Here is a 25,125-nt window from a genome sequence, read left to right as displayed (position 1 = left end):
ATAGCTCACTAAGTAGCATAGCTGGAGTAGTGGAAGCATGTGAGCTTAAGAACAGAGGTAGGGGTGGCTCGGCGGTAGAGCACTTACTTTGCAGGTCTGATCCCTGGCTCTGTGAAAAAAGAAAAAGAAAAATCAGAAGAAAGAAGCTCAGTTCCCCCAGCATACCAATGTCCCATGCCTCAGAGTCTAAACACTGTTTGGAAATGATCACAACCTGGTTGTGACCTCAGGATAGACATGGAGTTGACCCTTGAACAATGTGGTGTGAGGTACCAACTCCATAAGCAGCCTAAGCATGTAGGGTCAGGAAGATGGACAGCATGAGACTGTCCCAGCTTAGATCCCTAGAGCAACATGGCTTCCAGGCATTGCTCATACGTGGTGGGACTAGTGGATGGCATTTCATTAAGTGAGAAATGCTTATGAATTGGGGGAAAACCAGAACAGAATAAGCTGAAGTGAGGACTGGAGGGATAGTAGAGCATGGAGTGCTTACATTACATATGGTCAACCAGGGTTCAATCACTGCCACCCCATATGGTCCCGTGAACACTGCAGGAGTGATCCCTGAGCACAGAACCAAGACTAAGCCCTGAGCACCACCGGATGTGGCCCCTTACCCCAAAAAAGAACAAGCTGAAGAATGCAGTGATGTTTCTGGATTACATGAAGTTTGAGTCAAGAACTACCCACTGAAAATCCATGAAAATATGAGCCCAGATGGAAGCAATAAGTAGTTGGTTAGATTCAAGTATGCTTGCACAAGCTCTAGGGAATTTTAGCCTTGATAGTAGAAAATATATAGAAGTCAGGCTTTGACAAGTCTTATTTATGGATTCATCTCTCTGCTTCGGTACTTGGAAATAGAGCGGTTTGTGGGATTTCTGAGTACATTTCCAGTTTGTTTTTAAAAGGATGAGTTACTCTATGATTACAATAGTAGATTCTTGTATAGAGTATTTTCTTAGAAGGGATCTAAGAAATATCCACTATCTGTTTAATAAAATTAGAAGATGGTCATTTAAAAATGATCCCCATTTTCATCTCCACTCCATCCTTCACACATGCAGATGTGATTGTGTCAGACAGTTTCAGATCTTCTTGCTTGCCCTGGGGATAAATTCCACTTTCCTGGGTCTAGCTCGACAGCCCTCTCACAGCCAGAGCCGTCTCCTCCTGCCTCCTATAGCTAAGACCTGTCTCTCAAGCATGCCCTGCTTGCCCACACACTTCTCTGCCAGTGTCCGTGCCAGTGAAACAGAGACTGCTCCAAGACTCAGCTCCTGTCACCTCCCGAGGGATCTCGGGCACACTCTTAAATGTTGCTCCTGCTGAACTGACCTCTCTTTGTGGTACAGCAGCAGCAGCTGTTAACAGCAGCGTTGTTATGATCAACTTCCTGGCACAGCAGCACGGTTGCTTTGCTCGCCTCTGCGTAAAGCCTCAAACCTCCGGGGAATGGGAGTCTGCTGCTTGAGGTCAGGGACTCCCTGAGAATATGGTGAATGAACGGAAGGTGGGAACAAAGGAATGAAAGGAAGAGTGGAGGGAGCAGCAGAAGCAATTGCAGAACTCCAGACCTTGAGAGGACTAAAAAGCATTCAAGGGGGTTTTGTTATGAAATCCTTCACAAGGCGCTTTAAGCTATGATTATGCATTTTTCTTAATGTAAAAGTAAATGTGTACACCTGTTTTGCTAAAACAAAGGAGTGATGGTAAGTGGGTAAGATATTTACGTTGCACATTGTCTACCGCAGTCTACCTGTGTTGGATTCGGCACCCCATATGGTCCCCTGAATATCACCAAGAGTGATCCGTGAGTGCAGAGCCAGGGGTAACCCCTGAGCACTCCCAGGTGTGACCCCAAACCAAAAAATAAATAACAGAGTGGGTACTGAATTCCAAAAATAAATGGGAATCAGTCTTCATCTCTAACTTCTGTGACATGTATGTATAATATACAGTAATATATTGTTTAATATATTGTTTACATTTAATATATTTAATATATTGTTTAATGACATAAATGTATAATATACAGTACATAACATATTAAAATTCATCCTGCAAAAATCATTTTAAATAAGCCTTGTAATCTACTTCTTAGAGAATTAACTCAAGCAATTATGTCATGATATTAAGGATAGAATCAAATTTATTTAATCAACGATTTAGGGATTCCCTTATCCCATCAACAGTCTCAGAATGGAGACTCCAGGGGTTCTCTCTCTGCTCTGGGTGATGAATGGTTCATGCTACAGGCCCCTCATGCCACTCTGCAGCCCCTTTCTGCCCTGGTCCCTTCCTTAGAGCCTGCTGTGCCTGAAATTTTTTTGCTCAAAATCAAGCAGCAGCCTTGATTTTGAGTAGTCAGAAGCAAACATATACCCAGGTGAATGCCTGATTCATTCATGCCTGTGTGTGGCTGACAGGGCGGGGGGGGGAGTTCTTCCAGGAAGGGCCAGGCCATGTCATCATCAGTAGAAGTTGCCATCACCATACCACCCAGTACTTAGTAGCACAGTAGCACTGTAGCACTATCCTCCCATTGTTCATCGATTTGCTCAAAGCGGGCACCAGTAATGCCTCCATTGTGAGACTTGTTGTTACTATTTTTGGCATATCAAATACGCCATGGGTAGCTTGCCAGGCTCTGCGGTGTGGGCGAGATACTCTCGGTAGCTTGCCAGGCTCTTTAGAGGGGCGGAGGAATCGAACCCAGGTCGGCCGCATGCAAGGTAAATGCCCTACCCGCTGTGCAATCGCTCCAGCCTAGCACACTTTATTTGGAAAGTTCTGGTGCTTTAGAGACTTCATTGTTCAGTATTAGGTACTTGAGCAGGAATTTCCAATCGGAGTGTGTAGAGACCTACAGGAAGTCAGCATGGGTTCCCCACATGGAATCAGCATGGGTTCACCTTCTCCCTCCTGGAATTAATGGCAGGCAGAAACCCAATCCCAGGAAGCTATATGTGTGCACAGGGGCCCATTTACCTTCAATTATTCACCATGTTAGCAGGTAGAATGCTTCTTAGATCTTTGGATTACTGGGGGATGAGGCTGGAAACTTCTTGGCTATTCTCACTCACGAGCTTGACCATCTTCCTTGAACAAATGTGCATCCAGAAAACAAGGCACGGAGAGATTTCATTTCCTCCAAGGACTTGCTGCTCTTACCCCTTTCTCTGAGGCCCTGAGTGCAGATGTGATTCGCATGAAATCAGATTGTCTGTCAGCACGAGGACCTCTCCCTGCACAGTGCACTGGGATTGGCAAGAGAGGGCACCTGCCCTGGGCATCTGGGCGGGATGTACTTCCCAAGGCGCAGCCCAGTGACACTCATGTGAATATCCTGTTGCAGCATCCCTGGCTCTGCCGTCTGTGCCTATGACATGCTCGACATTGCCAGTGTTTTCACCGGGAGATTCAAGGAACAGAAGTCTCCGGATTCCACCTGGACCCCGGTACCCGACGAGCGTGTGCCTAAGCCCAGGTATGCAAAGAGATCCATCTGGTCATTCTGCACATCTAGAGATGAGGCAGGGAATTGCTTGAGCTTTGCATGCCTCCTACCAGGTGACCCGTGTGCCTGTGGCCGCCAGAACACTGGGAAGGCTGGCAGGGCATTTGCCCTTGTGCCCTTGTGCCTATCCCCCAAACCTTCTCTCTAGTTTGTCATTTCATCTCACTGTCTGTGATTTGGCTTTTACTCGGGAGTCATACCTCACAGTGCTCATGGTCTCGTCCCAGCTCACAGCTTGGGGGTCTCTCCTGGTAATGCTGGGGGACCACACAGTGAGGGTGGACCAGTCCTGAGCACCTGCATGCAGAACCCCTGAGCCCTCTTCCTGTGCTTTATCCTCTGTCCGGCAGGGGTGACAGGACCTATCTGGTCCCCCCAGTCCCACTGCTGTAGAGTTGAAGCTGCGAGCAGCCAAAATAGATGGGCCGAGGAAGCACAGCTGGCAGCTTCCCACTGCCCCTCCCATGCAGGAAGTAGGGAGAAGCCGGGCTTGGGTTTCAGGGGTACTTTTATAAAATGATTTAAGAGAGTGACTCTCCACCTTTGCCAGGGTCGGCCTTTAAGTGATTTTGTCCTTGGTGGCCCTGCGTGGGTTTTCCTTCTGGCACATGCTGGTCTAATTTCAGAGACCTCAGGATGCTTGCAGAGCCTCTGCCGGACCCTTCTTTCTCCTCTCTGCCCCAAATCGAACAGCAGCAGCCAAACAAAGCCCAACTGTTCTCTCACCTCTGGCTCAGGAGATGGTTCTAAGGAGTCTCACTGGCAAAAATGCCGGCTGAGGGCTTTTTGAATGCCCCTCTGTCTTCTGAATTTGTGACAGGACCAACTTAATTTTCTTATTTGGTCAAAACTTAAGAACCCCTAGCCAGGTCCTGGGGTGGAAGAATGTGGGGAGGGGGCAGGTAGAACTGTTCCTAAGATGTGGACCCACACACTCCCCGTTTTAAGGCCCCCCAGCAGTCCCTTGGGGTTGGTGAGTGCTTCTGGGGGACAGCCACACTTGCACACAGACATGGTTGAACTACCCTGGCAGCGGCTCCTGGGGACTGTGGAGGCAATGGGAGACAGCTAAGCCTGCTTCATCAGAGACCTTCTGCACAGTGCAAGTTCCCCTTCTCAGCCCTCTCCCTCATGCCATACGCTCAGCACGGTTGTTCATTCAGTGACTCTGCCTTCGGGCAGCAAACATGCTCTCTTCCTGCCACCCTTTGCCTCTCTCCTTAGGCCGGGGTGCTGCGCCGGCTCATCCTCCTTAGAAAAGTACACGACCTCCAACGAGTTTCCAGATGACACCCTGAACTTCATTAAGACACACCCCCTCATGGATGAGGCCGTACCTTCCATCATCAACAAGCCGTGGTTCCTGAGGACCATGGTGAGGTGGGTGTCTGGCAGACCACATCTGAGAGGGACTTGCCTCACTCCCTTCCCCACTCCCTCAGCCCTCCATAGCTCAGGCTCAGAAATGCTATGGGCATCCTCTGTCTTCCTGGGCACTGGTTCGGCTGGGAAATGCTGGTGGGTTGGGTGGGTACCACACAGAGTTTGTTACCGTATTTCCAGAAAGAAGCAGGGTGAGTAGTTTCATGCCAGCCAGACACATGCCAACAAATAAGAGGAAATAAAGGTATTTTCTTCCCAGTGAGTGCCGGAACCCAGTCAGTGAAGGAGCATCAGGTGATGGATATGGACACATCTGCTTGGTTGGTTATGATGGCACAACATACTGCTGGTTGCATCTGAGCATTTGCCTGGGTTGCAGGCTGTGGGACAGCGAGTATTTGCATAATCACACCAGCCCGATCCAATACTTCAGCACTTACTATGTGAAAGAGACAGCCAAAAGAGAAGGGACAACTGCATGGAGATCCTGATAGCATTAGCTAGCCTCTGGGTGTTTATTTAGAACTTACTTCCAAGCAATTCAACAGGCTTCTCCAGGTACCATACAGTCATGGCGATCATCATGCGAAGTATAAACTCTGTCACTGTTTTGACACTGCAGCTTTGTGGAGAAGCAGAAAAATGTGACCAGGGCACCAGTGCTCTGTGGCAGAGCAACCACCTTGCAGAGCTGACACTGGGCCTTGAAGCCTGGGCCCTGCTCACAGGTGCTGAGCCAACTGACTCTGCTGCTTGGGATCCCCTGCAGCACCACAAAAGCGTGTGATCTCTGAGTGTGTGAGGCCTCACAACTGAGAGTGTGCAAGTGCCTTGGTTTAGTGTATGTGTGTGAGAGAAAAAATGTGTGTGTGTGTGTGTGTGTGTGTGTGTGTGTATGTGTGTGAGGGGGGAGCGTAGAAGAGATCCTGGCACACAGCATAACCAACTGCGCAACCCTGAGTCACTGCAGCAACAAAAATGAGGGCAGAGCCTATAATGACTCTTGCACAAAGATGGAAGCCATAGAGGAGAGGCCAGTGGTTATGGTTCTGGCCATGGTGCTTAGGGCAGTGAGGAACCCGTGGATCATTTGGTGGCTGAGGGTCTGTAAGGAAAAGGATGGTTGGGGCTGTCAGAATAGGGGATAGGATCACTTGTCCTGCTCACTGCCAACCCAGGTTTGAGCCACAGCACTCTCATATAGTCCTTGGGCCCTGCCAGGAGTGTTCTTTGAGTGCAGAGCCAAGAGCAAGCCGTGACCACCACAAGTGTGGTCCCCCCACCACAAAAAGAGGATACCCTGTGGAACTTATCCTGGGTCTGTGGAAGGACCTATGTCCATCACCTCTGGCTGTAAAGATGCAATTTTTGTACACCCTTGTCCTTTTAGTGTGCCATCAGCACTCTGCCACCCCATACTTCACAACCACCCCATTCCCAATACCCTAAAGGCTTCCCAGCGTGATGAATTGCTGACAGGACTTTGCAAGCTTTTCTATTTAGTGATAAATGAGTTCACATATTCCTTCCTTCCCTCTGCCTCAGCCATATCAGCCTTCCCTTGCTGCTCATGGAAGGGGTAATTGCTGAGTAGTTTCAGATGGTTAAGCCTGTCTATTTATTATGGAATTTGGCCTCTACACACACATACCTCCTCGCTCCCCTTGGAGCCAGACTAATGCTCTGCATATGGAAATAAAGGGCCAGAACAGCATGAACAATATTTATATGCATGTATTTTTCTTGAGGTTATTACTAGAAAGCTCTGTCACCATTGTTTGAAGTGGAAAAAAGGACACTTTAATGACAGAGTCACAAAGAGGTGAAATATGTGACCCTGTCATTTCAGATACCGCCTGACCAAAATCGCTGTGGACACTGCCGCTGGGCCCTATCAGAATCACACTGTGGTTTTTCTGGGATCCGAGAAGGGAATCATCCTCAAGTTCTTGGCCAGGATAGGAAACAGTGGTTTCCTCAATGACAGCCTTTTCTTGGAGGAGATGAGCGTTTACAACCCTGAAAAGTGAGCAAAACATTTGATTCTTTCTTAGTCATTATTTGTGCTGTTATTAGGGCCCTTTTCTTGTAGAGAATGTTGTGGCAAGTTTGACTTTATGTGTCATGGGTGCTTTTTAACACTGTGAACATCTTCTAAAATAAATCAAAAGTGTTAGTTTCTCCTGGTCGGTGCTATATATGTTTATAGATACAGTCACTGCATGTATATCTGTGCGTATCTGTTTTCACACACAATGATCTGCCTCTCCTTGGGTTCAATCAGGTTGAGAGAATGGTCCTGTGGGCTGGGAAGAGGACTGTGAGGAGGGTGGGAGCAGGAAGAGAACCTGTGAGTGACTTGCTCCTGCTTTCTCTAACCAGGTGCAGCTATGATGGCGTAGAGGACAAGAGGATTATGGGCATGCAGCTGGACAAAGCCAGCAGTGCTCTGTTCGTCGCCTTCTCCACCTGTGTGATCAAGGTTCCCCTCGGCCGCTGTGAACGACACGGGAAATGTAAAAAGTGTGTACTGAGCCTCTGGTTTAAGTACATGGTGGGCTGGATCAGGGGTGCATGCCTTGTGTGTACCAGTGCCCCAAGTTCAATCTCTGGGGCCACATGCCCTTCCTGGCACCTCCATGTGACCTGGTGGCCCTCAGCACCACTATGCCTGAGCACTGAACTATCTGGCACAGTTGGCCAAGTGCCAGCAGGAGTGGCCCTCCAAGCTCCTAAAGCACTATTTTGGAAATAAGGGAAATCACTGACCCCCAAATTAAAAAGAAACGGTGATTTCTGAAAGGCCCACCAGGGAGCTTATGTACCTCCTCTTCCTGCAGAACCTGTATTGCCTCCAGAGACCCGTATTGTGGGTGGGTCAAGGAAGATGGTGCCTGCGCCCATCTGTCACCCAGCAGCAGGTAAGGAGCCCCAGGAACTGGAGAGGCCCAAGCAGCCACTGCCACTCAGCCTTCTGGATCCAAACCTCACCCGCGGGACTGCCGGGCATTTTTCCCAGAACACCCCACACCATGTGTGGCAGAGTTCCAATCGATTAATCGTCTGCCCGCAGTCTGATTAAGAAAAGAGAAAAGGATGCGCAGTGGGTGCCTAAGTATTCCCTGGAGAGAGGGTCAAGAAGACACATGCCTCCACCATCAGCACGTGAGAGGGCTGAGAAAAGGAGCCATAGGGTACCAATTAGATTAGATGTGGTTTGTCCAGCCAGAACAGAACTGGCTCTTTTCATTGATGGTGCAGGGTTGAGAAGAGATCACAGAGCATTTGTTATGTGTGTATTTGTGCGGTCAGCGTGCAGGATACATGCAGTCAAACACTTTCCTGACCCTTCTACTCGTTAGGTAATCAATCAATTCTTGGCAGTTCCTCCACAGATCAGCCAGGTCTGGCCCAATAACCATGCCTGCCTGCCATTTTGATGCTTAAAATTGTTACCCTGCTTTGAAATGCTTAGATGGCATTGGCGGAAACATTTCTTTTATGATTTTACTCTAGGGGATGTGAAATCCAAAATGACATTTTGGAAAAGGAGTCCTTCCACGTTCTTGATAGCTTATGGCAATTTAGGAAGGTTACATATGCGAGCACAGCTCTCTCAAGCGAGCCCTTCAACCTCCCGTCATCCGAAGGGAGAAGTAGACTCCTTTCCCCTGCAGGCTCTGTCCCTCAAATCAGCACAGTCCAGGTTCTGTGACGGCGACCCCCAGCATAATTTGAGGAGAGTATTTCCGCGGTGGGAGCTCACACTAGCTGTCAAGTCTGGCCTGTAAGCTGATACGTGCAGGGGGTCGACTGAGTAGATAGTATTGGATCTGCTTTTGAGTTGTGATATTGACCTATTTCCATGCAAGAACTTTCCATCTTTTTCATGGGAACTGCAGCAGCGAACAAGGAAAGGTCACAAAGCACAGTGAGGCCAGCTATGAAATGTCCTCTTTCCTTTCTATTTGCAAGGTGTAATTAAAAACATTATTTTCAAGACAATTTGAGAAGTCCAAAACACATCCATCCCACCCCTAAGGACCTATATCCATATGTCAATGGAACTCTCCTTGGAACATGTCCTTTGGGGCCTGGTGAACACGGACTTTTGTTACCCTGAGAATTTTTATCCATTGGAGGGTACATTTGATTTTAACACAGCAAAGAAAGCACTGAGGAAAAAGACAGTAGATTGTTCCATCATACAGCATTTTCAAAGTTGTTTTTCTATATGACTCTTAAACAGACACTTCAGTTATGTTGTGACAGAAGCACAAAGTTCCCTCCCAGAGGACAGGACTGTCTGGGAAGATTCCACTTTGCTGATTTTCAAAGCCAAAACAGATAACTGCTAAGAATGGTCCTGTCAATACTTACAGAGCAGAGCTTCTCAACCTTCACCCCCCCCCACCACTCCATCACCCCCTACCACCTTGTTTTCTTCCTGTGGCCCCCTAGTCCTATGTAGTGGCCCTTCATTTACTTGATTTTCACCTACTGCGGTTCACTTGGAATATCTTGAGGGACCACATGGGCCCTGGTTGAGAAACGACACTACAGAGTTTGTACAGTCCAGTGAAGACCTTGTTATAAAAAAAAAAAGAGATGGGGTGGAGCATGTGGGAAGGCCTCTGCCAGGAATATACAGAGGAAATGCGCATGGGGCAGAGAGGGGATAAGTCATCTCAGCAGAAAGCATCGCCTGGCAGTGCTCTCTAAGGGTCCCACCTCACCCACTGACTGTTTGTACCTTAAGCACCTGTTGTACAAGTTATCACTAAGCAAAGACATAGATGAAAGTCTCAGAAGGCAAGCATTAATGCTGAAAGTAGACTATAGACTGAAAATGAGTGCCACTCAGTGCCTCTTTTACAAACCACAGCACCCAAAAGGAGAGAGAGAACAAAAGGGAATGCCCTGCCACAGAGGCAGGGTGGGATAGGGGAGTGGGGGGGTGGGAGGGATACTGGGATTAGTGGTGGTGGAGAATGGGCATTGGTGGAGGGATGGGTACTCGATCATTGTATAACTGAAACCCAAGCACAAAAATTTGTAAGTCTACAACTGTACCCCATGGTGTTTCACTAATAAAAATTAAAAAAAAAAAGAAGGCAAGAATTAGGGTGAAAGAAAAGGCCGGGGGGGAGAAAATGCTTTAATTTTTATATTTATGGATTTCTAACTTACACACATAAGGAGTGTATTTTAACATTTAAACTTCAAAAATATTTAGGAAATGCTCAGGGAATCAGCCTAAACAAGGTAATCTGTAAATGAATGAACTCTCAGAGCAAGATATGAATTAAGGGCTCACACCAGACCTTCTCCTTGGGGATCTAGACTGGACACATTTTTGTAACCATCAGAAATAGGTTTTTAAGCTCTCAAATGTGGAAAGCTTTTACAGTTTCAAATTTTCTCAGTTTTTCTGCACCTGCAACTTGATTTATCAAAGTTGCATTTTCTTGAGTGAAATTTTGGGCTATTTCCGGAACAATGACTTACATTATTTAATGTTTTCCTTTCTCTCTCCTTCTTCCTTACCATCTCTGCCCCTTGAACCCAAAAGACTGACTTTTGAACAGGACATTGAGCGAGGCAATACAGATGGCCTGGGAGACTGCCACAGTAAGTAGGACCTTTTTATCCACGAGTAGCTATGGGCAGGTCTCTTATTCTAGGAATGCAGAACTTGAGTTGGTTACTAGCATCTGCATAGATAGCAGAAATTGTCTTCTGGATATCAAAAAAAGAAAGGGGTATCTTGAAGGTCAAAGTTGCCAATGTGGTTGCTGTAATGCCGGCAACAATTTCAATATTATAAAGCTGTGTAGCATACTCACTGAAAGGCTATTAAATATAGCCGCACATGGGTAAGCTATATCAGCACACCCATTAAGAAAACAGATCTTGGTCGTTTCTTAAGCTGTATCATTACAATGTAATGCTTAGCCCAATAAATAAAAGATTGATCAGCTACTCTAGTTTTTAATTGAGTGGGACTGTTTGATTCTTTTAGAATGTAACAACTGTTGAAAGTTAATTATTTTTTAAATTAGATTTCCATCCATTACTGTTGTCAGTAGGGGAAAATTCAGAAAAAGCCCACTTAGAATGATTCAAAAATAACTTTTTGTAGGAACTATATTGCCATGCTAACCTTTAAGTTCATTTTTAAAGTCATTTAGTTAATGGTACCATTTTAGTCGGAAATTTATAAAAGGATCCTAATCCAAACTCTACCCAGGATCCAGGGAATGTAGCTCAGTGGCAGGTAGTTCTTGCCTTGCATGTATGAGGCCCTATGTTAAATCCCTGGCCCTGGGGAACAAAAATCTACCCAGGTTGTCTTGTGATCTGATTAATATTCTATTCTCCTAAAAATGCCCTATCAAATGCCATAAAGGACAGCTATACCATGATCTTAGAAAAATATTGTTCTGTGGTCTTTTAAATGTTACATTTATCAGATTTCAAGAAGCTCGCATTCAAAATTATGCTAAAAATAGCTCCTAAGGGAATGAAGCTGTACTTTGAGTATTTAATTTTATAATGAGAATCATAGATTCTCATTATAAATGAGATTATACTGGGCCAAGAGTACTGAAATAACACATTATACATGAGATTATACTGAACCAAGAGCACTGAAATTTCAGTCTCTAAGATGCCATTCAACTTTTCTTCCATATCCCTTGTTAGAAATCAGATACAATTCAAGAGGGCTGTTGATCCCTCCTCCTCAAATTCTTTACCATCTCCATTTCTTGTTTGCAAACATTAAATGCTGGCAAAATCGTCATCTTAGGTCTTTATTCAGACAGTTTACAAGTTAAGAAATTAGCACCGGGCATGAGGTCATGCCCCGAAAGCTGTGTTGCTTGTGTTCAGGGAAGCAAGCTGCTATTTGCTTAGCAGATCTTAATATAGTTGGTGCCTTATGGCTACATTTCTTTGGACACAAGCCTGGCTGTGCATTGCGCTTATGTGAAAGAATATCAGGAGTTGACTGCTTTGTGATATGTCTCTGTTGTAGTCTATGATCTAGTGGGATGGGCACTAAAGGCAAATCAGAGGTATTAGAGTCAGACTGAAGAGACAAGTAGCTGAGAAATGAGAAGAGGGCTGTGTGTATCCTCTGCACGCATATCTCCCACTCAGCAACCTCCAGTCCCGCGGCACCCATAGTCCCTTCTGTCTTGCACACCCTCAGCTCCCAAGCTAGTGCTCTCCTTGCCAATCTCAGCAGTCAGGCCTCCTTATATTTAGGAGGAGGGTTCCTAAACTGTCCACCCTCTCCCTCGGTCCTGAGCCACCTCCACTGAGATACTCAGTAATGCTGACCTCTGCTTCCTGCTGCCTCATGGTTGCTCTGCTCCTCAGAGAAAGACTTGCCTTCATGAGAAAGACGTAGATGCACAGGAAGTGGAGGGTCAGTGCAGGGCTGCAGAGACTCTAGCCAGATTTCCAGGGGCAAATCCAAAGACCCACATCAGGGACTCAGGGAAGCGATAATTTGACTCAGACACACAACAGGACTACACAGAATTCAATTGCTCTGTGTGTGTGTGTGTGTGTGTGTGTGAGAGAGAGAGAGAGAGAGAGAGAGAGAGAGAGAGAGAGAGAGACTGTTTGCATTTTTAACTGCCTAACTAAAACCCCTGTTGAGTTCAGAACACATTATTGATGCCAGGCAGCTTCACCCCACAGGGTTGTGAAGTTGAGATGAGAGGAAAGTGCCATGTAGGTGTGGCCCACCAGTCACTTAAGTTATCCACCTGTGCAGTGGATAGCACAAAACATTCCCCAAAGTGCATATTGTCTTGGTCAACTTTCCTACTGTTAAGTCTTGGTTCTTCTCAGCCTCTTGGCTACAAAGGCAGGGACGTTGAGGAAAGCTACTTGGGGAAGAAATCAAAGGGTCTAAGCACTTTGTATTACAAGCAGATTTTTTTTAAAGGACTAACTGGGTCTGGAAGATAGTACAGCATGTAGGGCACTTGCCTTGCACATGGCCAACCTGATTTGATCCCTGGCATCCCATTTGTTCCCCTAAGCCCTGCCAGGAATGATCCCTGAGGGCAGAGTCAGGAATAAGCCCAGGCATGGCCCAAAGCCAAAACTAAAATAATGAAAAATAAATAGCACTTGGACTGCATTTGGGGGAATCCTACACTAGCAGAGCTCTGTATTGGTTCATTTGCACTAGTCAATATTCAAGCTAAGCCAAATGTCAAACATTAAGTCACCATCTTCTCTCTTTTGTCTTACAGATTCCTTCGTGGCACTCAATGGTAAGGAACACATTGCCTGTAATTGAATATTGCTGGAACTCTATTTGGGAAGTCCTGTTTTCCTATTTCTTTGGAGTATTTTAAAATTTTAGGTTTCTTTGTCAATTAATTTTTTATCCCGGTTATTTCTTATAGACATTTCAACTCCTCTACCAGATCATGAAATGTCTTACAACACAGTATATGGTCAGTTTGTGGATTCTTTCTTTCTTTCTTTCATTCTTTCTTTCTTTTTTAATTAGATTTAACACTTCAAGCTACTCATCTTGTGGTAGTTTATAGTTTTCATCCCTAAACCCTGTGGACTACATTCTTTGTAACTTCAGGGTCCCAATTCACTAAAATTATTATAGAGTCCACGGTGTTTCCAAAGTCACTGCCTATGAGGAAACTGGCATATGAGACCAAGTCCTGCATTTTTCAATCCACATAAGATAAAATATGCCCATCTCAGGGAATCGGGTGACTAGAGCTAACAATTCCTTAAGTAGGAGGAAGTTGCTTTTGTATTTTGGAGAGGCACATCCAAGATAAAAGAAGAGGCCTTATCCCTCACCAGCCACAGCTCTGTAACATGTAGAGAATAGCCACCAATCCAGTACCCCTTCAGCAGGGGAAAGCCCACACATACTGCAGGTACTAAGTTCTTCTAGGCAAAATTTTCTGGCATAGCATGAAATTAGCCACTGAAATTTCAGGTTTCAAAAAGGAAGGTTTTCATCAAATTTTCAGTGATGAGGAAGAATGATGCCACAGATGTATAGGCAGGATTTACCCCATTGTTCTGCTCTAGACTACATCTGTGTTAAATACATCTATATTATTACATATGCTATGACGTAATATAGAATACATCTACATTAAACAAAACCATCAAGCTCTTACATGAAAAGTTGAAATGTTCCATTTACACCTCTTAAAGTTCCCTCAAATATTTATCAGTATATGACTTGGGTGCTTTTAGAATTGAAAGATGTGTAGCTGCGATGTTAAGTTTCTGCATTCCAGTGGGGACAAATTTCATTGATACACAGACATTTCACAATCTTTGTGGTTTAAGATATATGACATTAACAGTTAAATCAAGAGGTAGGTAAAATTAAGGAAGGGAGGAAATAAAGGGGGAAGGAGGCAAAGTGGATTTAGACTACAAGGAAATAGTTCAAGGATGGCCACAGTATTCAATAAATAATTGCCCTGTGTACATACTCCCTCTTTATCAATCATGCTAAGATCAATTTTAATTCTCAGGTAACTTTTCATGTAGATAGAACAATTAAATTGTGAAATATCCTTTATGAGCCAGAATCATTCTCGAATCTTATTGCTCTCTTATTTTCTTTACAAAAGCGAAGGATCTGATTTAGTACTCCCATATACCTTAAAGAATAATGCCTATTTGTCCCCCCTCAGCTCTTGACAATGGCTTCTGTGAGGAATCTAAATAAGAACTGGGATTTTCCTTTCAACAGGCAGTCCTGTCCTTTTCAAGCTAAATCTATCCAGTGTGAAATCTGATGATTAACTGCCCATCAGAATGAGGTCTGGTCTAGACAGTACTTAACAAAAAACAGAGAGACATTTTTCATAAAGAATTGCGAGAGATGATTAATTCAGTGTAAATAAGCCTAGAATACATTTCAAAAATTCATTCAATAAATATTTGTTGAGTGCCTACTATGTGCCAAGGATTGGACCTGGCACTCAATTTGTACCATTCAAAGAAATAACAGATTGCTATTTTTATGAGCATGGATATGTAAACTAGAGTCCAACTCTAAAGTCCAAAGTGTTCCCACCTTAGGCTGTGTCTTTACAAGCCCCACGGGAAGTTCAGTAGCTGAGTGCAAGATCATTTTCAGGGAGTCTGAGAGTGAATCATAGACGCAACATTGCCCAAGTCAGAAAAAGAAACTGTTGAAGTAAACCATGTAATCTGTGCTGGCAACAAATGTACAACATCATTTGCTTATGCAAGAACCCCTTTTAGTGAATTGGGCCCTGAGTGTCTTCCTTTTCTCTCCTTTGTGCCTAACTGACTACAAGCACTGTTAATAGGTCAAGCCTAGTTTAAAGGAATCTCTAACCTCTGGAAGAATCACCACATGTAGATATAGAGAAACACTAATGCATATTTAAGTTCATTTATAATCTGTTTCTTTGTATTTCATAAAAATAATACAGCAGCTGCTGCACTGATGAAAGACATCTCTTCTTTATGAATTACAAAAGACCAAATTGAAGGATCCAAATCTATTGACACACAATACTATATTCACAAATGATTACCAATCTTTGCAGCACAATTTTGGTTTACAAAGTCTCTTAGGGGAATACACAAAAAGAATACAATTTGTGAAATCAGATTATAAGAAGAATATAAGTGATTTCCTTTAACAAAAGTGTTTTAAGGGTTGGAGAGATAGTACAGTGGGTAGAGGGCTTGCCTGACGTGCAGCCTACCTAGGTTTGATCCCTAGTAACCCAGAGGGGCCCAGAGCACTGCCAAGAGTAGTATCTGAATGCAGAGCAAGGAGTAACCCCTGAACATTGCCAGTTGTGGCCCCCAAATGAAACAAAAAATGTTTTAGTTGGTGAGGTAATAATGCACATTGTTGATTGACCTCACATTCATCACTGCTGCTCAGTGATAACTTGTACCTGGTGCTTCTAAAATTGTTGGCAATGAGGCATTGGTTTAGCCCATTGATTCACCAGAGATGCATGTTCCTTATCACCACACATAAATTTAAAAGACAACAGACCTCATCTATTAGACTCCTTTGGGTGGGTTCTTCCCTCCCCCCTCCCCGCCCCAGTACCTCGAATGCATGGTTTCTCTAGATTTACACCTAGAAAGCAGAGATGTGGTGGGTATTAGACTAACGCTTCTGCCATTAGCAAGGAGCTGCTTGTTCACATATGTGTAAAGCATTTTCCTACCTAACTACCATCTGGTCCACATTAATTTCCTCTCGTAGCCATAGCTTTCCATTACCAATGAGTTTTCCATGTATTTGCAGCATATGGCCCCGGAAATCTTTCTATAGAGAATGTGTCCCCCAGGCACATATTTCCCCTAGATTACTGTATTAAGAAATGTTCTCCCTAAACCATACTTATGGCATTACCATAAAATTGCCCCTTGAACACAGTTAAGTTGAAAGTACTCAAAATGCACATCAATTCAGGTCAAAGAAATCCTTGCTAGTTGAAGGAGAGGGTTTTGTTGTTTGAGTTTTTGTGTTTTTTTTTTATTTTTTTTTTGCAGGGGTGGGGGTGTTCTTTTTCCTTTCTCTACCCTGCTACCCTGTTTTAACTCCTTACAAAGCTATTTCTAACTGTTTGCTTATACTGGACGCCGAATTCTCTCTTAGAGTGAGCACATATGTCACTAGAGCAGTGTTGAATTCAGGAGTGGAAAATAGAGACTCTATTTTAAAGCTCAATGTAAGCAAAAATGGACATAAAGGAAATTTTGTATTCCCTGTTCTCAAGCTGACTTTCCTAGCCCTGTGCTCTTATCTGTCCTCTGAGTGGAGATGTGAGACTCAGAATTGTGAAAACAAAGTTTAGAAGCCAGAGTTTTAAATGAACGTATTTTTAACAGTTGGATAGGAACCAGACTCTTTGAAACAAAGTGGATCTTTGTAGCCTGACCGCTCCAGTGTTCCCAAAGCTTTGTGGTATGGTTAAGTGTTGTGGTTCCATAGAAACCTTTTTAGCTGAGATGAACCACATGGCTGGCGCACTTTCCCTAACTAAGCAAAAATTTAAGATTAAAAGCTGTCTGTAAAATAGATAGATGTTGTCTATAATCTGCCATATGAAAACCTGTGAATCCAACTTCAAATAATCATTTTTAAAGGATAAACTCAGTGCACAAATCATTATAATCTCTCCTTATGGTGGCAAGTATTTTATTTATTGCATACATGATGGTCACAGCCAGAAACTGAAGCCACTTGGGAATTTGTCCTACTTTCTACCAAAAGCACCTGTGACACATTCACAATAGAGGCCATACAGAGATCCTTCCTTTTTCTTTCTTTCTAAGATTCAAGAGATTACTATAGGTCACAAAGCTTATAAAGCCAAAGAATGTTCTTAGAAATCACAAATGGGCTATATTTTATATTTTCTTTCTACCCGGGAGAACAGGGAGATGAGCTTCCTTAAATCATGGTGATAGTTTAGATCAAAGTTCCTGATACCATCTACATTTAACCTTGGGTGAGGGAGGGGAGGCTGGTTTGGTGCCAAGTTTCCTACCATAGCATCTTAACCCGCCACTCTTTCTGAGGTTAACCCATGGTGGGGACTTTGGAGCTCCCAAGCACCCCCTTTCTTAGCTGAACCTTATTCGTCAGGATCCCTCAAAGCCAAGCTCCTGAAGCCACTTTGTTGGACTGAGACCCAAAGGCACTGCCATAATAAGGCACAGGTCAGGCCTCTGTACCAGTGAAAAGGAGGTGGGAGCAGGAGACTGCAGAAAGTGCTTGCTTGTCCTAGAAGGAGGAGCTGCTGGTGCAGAGAGATAGGAGAGTGGTAGGATGCTGGCCTTGCATGCGCTGACCTGCTTTTGATCTCTGGTACTGCATACTTCGGGCACCACCAGGAGTGGTACCTGAGAGCAGAACCAGGAGCCTGCCCTGATCACATCCAGGTATGGCCTCAAGACAACAACAAAAACCAGAACCAGCCCTCTCTGCCCCCAACAGCCCTGCCCCACTTTCACCCTAATGTGGTCCTTTTAGGGAGACCACTCTTCTTTTCCCATGTTGACTATACCGCAGACACAGCCATGCCCGCCCCTGACAAATCCCTCCTCTCCTTTCCCACCCCACCCAAACTGGGCCCTAACAGCATCACCCCCACTTTATGCACAAGGGGAAACGGAGGCCCAGAGAGGCTACAGGAATCCAGAGACAGGCTCTGGCACTTCATGTTCCAGGGGTCTTTTTGCTGAGCTCCCTCCCCACTAGCCTGGCCATTTCTCGGACCATCTTTCTTTTGGTCTGATGGCTTTGGAGGGGGTAGGGGACCCCGAGTCCCACTTCCTGGCTCCTGAGCAGAGGAGATCAGGGCCTGCCCACTGACATCTCCCTAACTGTATTTGTGATGAAAACAGGGCACTCCAGTTCCCTCTTGCCGAGCACCACCACGTCAGACTCGGCGGCTCGCGAGGGCTTTGAGTCTAGGGGAGGCATGATGGACTGGAAGGATCTGCTCCACTCACCGGACAGCACAGACTCTTTGGGGGCAGTGTCGTCCCATAATCACCAAGACAAGAAGGGTAAGGCCTTGGAAACGCCTCTTCCTCTGGGGGGTTGAGGGGGGCAAGCGGGGAGGACTTGTGTAACTGCTTCCAGCTGACACCTACCTAGCCATCTCCAAGGGACCTCCAAGGAGCCGAGAGAGATCAAAAGCTTCTGGGGAAAAAATGAGAATCAGTCCAGTCCCCTCCTGGTCCCTCATTCTCAGCCCGATGTGACATGATGCACTGACCAAGAAGGAACCACACAAAACCCATAGTACATCCTCTGCCCTCAGCTTCCTATACCCCAAGCAGGCTGTGGCCCAGCCCAGAGGCTGGTGGCTGAGATGCCCTTCCCCGTTCAGAGCTGAGTGTGTTATTTGGAATCAGCGTTTGCCACCTCCATGGTGGGCAGGCACAGGCCAGGGCAAGTGAAGGTGACTGCGATAAAGTCCCACTGCCACCATTGTCTGGCCCTTGCGATAAATCAGGAAATACAGGCAGGGCAGGGCAGGGCAGGGCCTGTGCAGGCACGGGAGAGGGGGCAGTTGGAACCCCTCCATGATGCCCCGTTTCCCAGTTTGAATTGGGCCAGAGCCCCAAGATAGGGCTTTCTTCGTCCTTTGGAGGAGGAAAAATATCGTGAGCCGAGCTGCTCTGTGTTTTAAACTGAAAAAGAAGCAGCCCTCGGTGAAAGGGGCTCCACTGTCAACTGTCCTGCTCAGCCAGAGGCAGGAAATGTCATCACTTCTCTCGCCATGCATGGCTTCTGGTGACACATCCTATTTTAATTGCAGCTGCAACCGAAAGAGGCCCTTTACTTGTCCAAAATACACAGTCTTGTAAAACAGGCTGAAAAGCCCAGTTATGTTGTGCTCTCCCCCCCAACCCCCATCAGAACTGTTTCCTTCTATATGTTTCCAAGAATTTCATCCTAACGGGAGAGGGGAGGAGGGGGTCTAGTGTCCGGGAGCAGCCAGCCACCATGACCCAGTAAGGATAAGGCTCTAGCATGCTCTCCCCCTGCCCCCTGCCCCGCGAGCTGCTGGGTGCAGAATCCCTCTTTCCTTTTCCTCAGTGGGTCTCAGGCTGAGCCTCATGCTGAACTCTCTTCCTCTCCTTTGTATCTTACTTTCCCAGAATATCTCACAACTGCTTTCAGAGTCAAGTCAGAAAATAAAGATGTTGAACTGGAATGATAGTCCAGTGGTTAGGGTGCTGGCCTTGCATACAGCCCACCCAGGTTCAACCCCTGGGTGGGGGAAGAACTTGAACTCTCCTTGCTGTCCCTGGCCTGGAGGTGCTATCTGTTTTGTGTGGTTACATGAACCCCGGGGATATATTCTTCTTGACTAAGTTCTCAAGAAGACTTGATGAATTGTTTGTGTTTGCCCACTGTGATGTCTGAAAAGCCAGACAGCCTTTACTGTAGCACATTAACTCTGTCAACCAAACGTTCAGCTTCCAAGAGGGTGGCTAGACTTTCCTTGGTCCTTAAGTCCTTTCCCTACCCCTGCCCTTGGGATGGAGGTTATCAGAGTCCAGTCAACAATTTTGGAGGATCATTTTCAAAACTCGGCCTTGTTCATTCTCTTGGGTCTTGCTAGAAGTATTAATGCAGCTGGGAGCAGTCTACCAAGGGCCAGACAATGGTGGCAGAGGTGGATGCATGGGTGTTCAACATGATCACTGTTTGTGCTATGAACTCCTTGCCTTGCCCCATCAAATTGGAGTTTGTTGGCTTGGGGTTTTTTAGTTTTTGTGGGTTTTTTGAGGGTTTTTTTTTGTTTTGACAATGGAGTATACTTTGATAGGGGCAATGCCAATGAGTTGTTGTGCAGAAATTAAGAAAGGAAAAAATAAAACTGTAGCTGAATGTTTCTTTTTTTTTTTACCATGATTTTGATTTCCGTTTTGCTTCTGAACTGTTTTTTGTTGTTTTTTTAAATTTTTTATTTATCTTTCTGTTGGACCGTCATAATTCGTTGTACATGTTCGTTTCTTTTGTTTTGTTTTGCCCAACACTTTGTGGTATATGACATAGTGGTGGCGCGATCCCGTCGGAAAAGTCTTGTTTCTTTTCTGGCTCCTGTCGGCATGCCCGAGACGCGGCCCCATCTGCTAGTCCCTCGCTTCCTGCCATGCCCTGGTGTGGCTGTCCACCCCGTGTGGCACCCATCTCCCAGCCTCGTCCTCGCTTCCTCCCATGCCCTGGCGTGGCTGTCTGCCCCATGTGGCACCTGTCTCCCAGGAGACTGGTGCTCAGTGGGGCTCTGAGTGCGCTTGTCCCTGGGTTTCTTGTCTCATGGGAATGCGACATGTGTGTGCCCCAGCTTGAGGAGCTAAATATACTCTGGAATTGTTTCTAACATACTGTACATTTCCCTGTGGAGCAGAAAGTGGGTCTGGGGACCAGCTCACTGAGGAGGAGTCAAGTGTCCAGTGCCCTTTAAATTCTGGCCACTTAAAAATAAATTTAAAAGGCTTCAAGGAGCCACACAGAGCCCAGCACTCTGCTCCAGCGAAATGCCAGAGCTCGTTGGGAGTGAGGGGTGATTCTCGATCCCTATCCCCACCACCTCTGCCCAGCATTCTTGCATTTCCAGAGTATATACGCTTGCCTTTTTCTTTTCCCTGCTCCGTCTTCTGTCTTGATTTAATCCTGTGCGTCCCTGTAATCCCATCCTGTCGAAGTGCAGTCCCCGCATCTTGCAATTTAACCTCCTTCTGCTACCATTGCTCTTCGCCTCCCCCTTTCAAAATGATAGATCCAGGCCCTCTACCCCTCTCTGGAACATTCCAAGGCGCTTCCCTTCTCCATGGTGAGCAGCATTCTGCTGCCGTGTGTGTGTGTGTGTGTGTGTGTGTGTGTGTGTGTGTGTGTGTGTGTGCAGAGAGAGTCCTACTAACAGAGCATACGAAGAGACCTGCAGAGCAACCCAGAAGCATTATCACAGAAAATGAAGTAATTTTCTCTCTCAGTAACCAGACTTGCCCTTCATTACCCTCCTGGCCTTGTCTAATGCCTCTTGTCCTTGCTGCTTTTCTTTTCAAATTGCCTGATATCTTCCAAGCCTGAGATTCATTAGTTAAAAACACAGCCAACTGTTCTGTTTTTATCTCTGGGTCCCTCGCCGTCCGGGGCCCCTGGAGCCTGTCCTTTAATCACCAAGCGGATAAATGAGATGCAGCCTCGGCTACTTCTTTCTTGGTTTGCCACATTAGAAAAAAATATAGATTATTTATTCATCCTATAACTATTGAGGTGGTAATGAGTAGTTACAAAGGGGCTCTAATTACAGATGAATGAGAAAGAAAATCCAGTTTATTTTTAGGTTCTGGCTTGCCTCTCTCTACCCTCCCCCCCTTCCCACAGGAAAAGAAATAAGAGCTTTCTTTTTTAGGTTAAGCAATACTGAGAATTAATAGTCACTCTTGTGTCTCTTTGTCTCTAACCATAAGTAACAATACTGTTAAATCTGATTTCCAAGAAAACTGTAAGATATGCAAGGAAATTCGCCATGCACAGACCTGCTAAGGGAGCTGTGTGTATAAATAAGAAATTTAAATGCTGGCTATGCCATGTAGGCACAAGAATTCATTACATCAGAAACCAACCCCTGCCTTCAGAATTTAAGAGTTCTGAGATCTCAGAAAACATGAAATCATCGACATATCAAAAGAGGCTCTCAATGGTTTGAAAATACCAGACTTGTAATGGACGTATGTACTTTGGGAAAGCTTTAAAGTGATATAGCAGTCCACTATCACATTTAGTCAAGAAGATAAACTCGTTACCAGATGAGGAAAAAGTTGGGGGGAAAGAACTTAAATTGCAGAGCGAATGAATAATTTTAAAATATAAAGGTTGAAAGTGTTTTCATCTGAGTACAAGCTCATTGTATGTGTGATTTCTAGCCAGGGAAATAGTATTCACAAGGTCAATAAAGGAAGATGAGTATACATTGTCTACACTTCATAGTAATCCTGAATGGAATCATATAAATCCAGCTTATTAACAACCCTCCGGAGTGTCATTTCTTGTTCAAATGCATTGCATTGCCTTCAAGTGAGACAATCAACATGGGAGACTTTAGGATATCCTGGCATTCGAAAGTATGACTAGTGGTAGAAAGCTACGCCTTTTCTCATTTGTCTTTCAAGTATTTTTGGTTATGTCAGAAGAAAAGCGCAGGTCAGTGTATCATCATGAACAACTCTAAACTGTTACTTTAATGTCCCCTTTGACCACCAAGTACCGGTTCTTTAGTAAAGGCTTAGCCTTGCCTCTAGAATTAACTTTTTTCATTTTAACTCTTTTAACCTTTCACCGTCTCAGTTTCTATGTGAAATATGCTGTAAAGGTGATTGAAATATTAATAGAAATGGAGGATGTATGGGCACATAAAATTGCTAAGCACTAAGGTTTGCTGATGTCACTGAAATGACAGAGTGACTAAAGATTGGGTGAAAAACTTTTTCAGCAATGAAAAAGTTCAGTAAGGATTCACCTACCATAAAAACTTTGCTTCTGGCATTCGGAAGAAGATCTTAATCACCACCAAACTTTCTTTTGTCTTGGCCCCGGATGATTAGATCCATCACTCTTAAGCACCACTGTTAAAAGCGTGATGTAGAGATCTTCTGATATCTCTCCCAGCTGCCTGAGCTTTGTGATTGGGACTGGGATGTCTGATCAAGTAGGAATTCAGAGTACAATGGGTTTGTACTGCAAAGAAATGACTCATTTGAGGCTCGTTAAGCATCTGGCAAGATTTCTCTGCACACCAGCCATGAGCACCCAAGTTGCTTATTACCCAAATTGTGCTCTCGTGGAGTGTTACCTACAGCACTTCCACTTCCTGTCCTTACAAGAATCCCTGCGTGCCTGCATGTTTCCTTGGCCTGGCAATGCCCTGCACTTGACCCTTCCCTCCCTCTCTGCTCACTCAGACTTTATCTACTCTGTACCCAAGCCCTCTGAGGCAGGCTCTTACACACACACACACACACACACACACACACACACACACACATACCTGGCTGAGAAATTTATTTTAGGGAAGCATAGTTAATTAAAGAACTTAATCCTTAATCACATTTGCATTTTAATACTCTCCAGTGTTTAAGATTTACCGATTGGGGACTTAGAGGTTTCTCCCAAAGGAGAAAGTCATTTCTTGGGCCCCTCCTCAAGTCTGTACGAGCCACCTAATTCACTGAGAAAATGCCATAGGAGAAACACAGGCTACTTTTCTTGCCTGATAACTTGGGCCCAGTTTCCTCTTCTTCCATAACATAACCATGACAGAAAGGTTTTGTGAGGCCTCTCAAGCAAAATTTATTATTGGCTCCATAGTGCTGTCTTAGATGCCAACAGGAAGTTAAAGGCTGAGCTACAGACAGACATAGTTTTTGCCCAAGAACTATTAATCCCAAAATAGATATCATATATCAGAAACTGTGTATCAGAAAGTAACCAAGGTTGTCCTTTTAATGAGGTGAAACACACCCTGAGAACTTCAGCCAAAGGCACTGGACAACCAGAAACAATTGGGCAGAACACCTGAGTTTTCGCCCTCTTCTTTAGTTCTTCCCTTCAGCACCAGAGTCATTGTAACTGGCGTTATGATGGGCTGGAGAGGGGCTGAAGCAATAGTGCAGCCGGTACGGTGTTTACCTTTCACATGGCCGACCCAAGTTCTATTCCCAGCATCCCATATGATCTCCCGATCACTGCCAGGAGTGATTCCTGAGTACATGAGCCAGGAGTAATCCCAGTGCATCATTGGGTGTGACCCAAAAAACAAAAACAAAGAGATAAAGAGAGAAAGAGAGAAAGAAAGAAAGAAAGAAAGAAAGAAAGAAAGAAAGAAAGAAAGAAAGAAGAAGAAAAGAAAAAAGGGAAGATAAAAGCCCAGCGTTATATTGCATAACTTTCATTAGTAAAACCTCTGGTGTCACAGCCATTTCCAAATGTGATGGGAAATTAGGACAATCTTGGGAGGAAATCACAGAAAGAGATTCTGTCTGATGAGGGGGTCCCCTCCCAGGTCAGGAGCTCCAGCTGCGGTCTATGCACTGAAGGGTCACTAGAACAGGTAGGAACCTGCAGAGTCAGGGACTGACCTGGACCGATGGTTGTTCCCACAGCCTTCTGACTACTGTTCATTTACTTTGTGTTCAAGGGTTAAAGGGAAAGTATCCTTAGGACAGTGGGAAAGGTGCGTATCTTGGACACAGCTGACCTGGTTTTGATTCTCAGCACCCCTTATGATCTGTTAGCCCTGCCAGGAGTAAGCCCCAAAACAAAAATCAAAATAAGGTTTCAATTCTTGGAATATATTGCTATTCTTTTTTTAATTTGTGATTTTTGTTATATAGAGTTGCCTATAATGATTTACTATTACTCTCTGTTTAATTCTTTTTAATCTCCAACAGTTTAGAGAGTGTCTAGGTAATATTTCTATGGTTCATTAGAAGCACATTATTTGGATGCAGGTATTATTATTATTACTACAGGGTTACTCAGTAGACTACAGGATGGTTGCTTAAATGTGAATTTCATATAAACCACAAATAAAACTTAGTGCTTTACCCACCACCATGGGGACATTTGTGGCTACAATTACCTTAAGATGAAACTTAACTAGGCATTGGAGATA

At 44.9% G+C, this 25,125-nt stretch overlaps 1 protein-coding gene across 3 annotated transcripts in view; it reads left to right on the top strand.

The window, feature by feature from the left end:
- Positions 1-25,125, top strand: part of SEMA6A (semaphorin 6A) — a 130,603-nt gene that overhangs the window by 88,335 nt on the left and 17,143 nt on the right. Inside the window, exons 11-19 of one of the 3 annotated variants that reach the window (XM_056124342.1) lie at positions 3,362-3,493; positions 4,748-4,903; positions 6,756-6,932; positions 7,289-7,429; positions 7,747-7,827; positions 10,479-10,537; positions 13,183-13,203; positions 13,339-13,389; positions 18,335-18,499. In XM_056124342.1, the coding sequence (XP_055980317.1) occupies positions 3,362-3,493; positions 4,748-4,903; positions 6,756-6,932; positions 7,289-7,429; positions 7,747-7,827; positions 10,479-10,537; positions 13,183-13,203; positions 13,339-13,389; positions 18,335-18,499 (983 nt within the window). The remainder of the gene's footprint in view (positions 1-3,361; positions 3,494-4,747; positions 4,904-6,755; positions 6,933-7,288; positions 7,430-7,746; positions 7,828-10,478; positions 10,538-13,182; positions 13,204-13,338; positions 13,390-18,334; positions 18,500-25,125) is intronic. The other 2 variants (XM_056124343.1, XM_056124344.1) reach the window with 2 other exon arrangements.

This window comes from Sorex fumeus, unplaced genomic scaffold, assembly GCF_029834395.1.
Source record: "Sorex fumeus unplaced genomic scaffold, SorFum_2.1 ptg000051l, whole genome shotgun sequence".
Taxonomy (NCBI): Eukaryota; Metazoa; Chordata; class Mammalia; order Eulipotyphla; family Soricidae; genus Sorex; species Sorex fumeus.
Note: the sequence above shows the minus strand (reverse complement) of the source record. Positions and strands in the feature narration are given on the sequence as shown.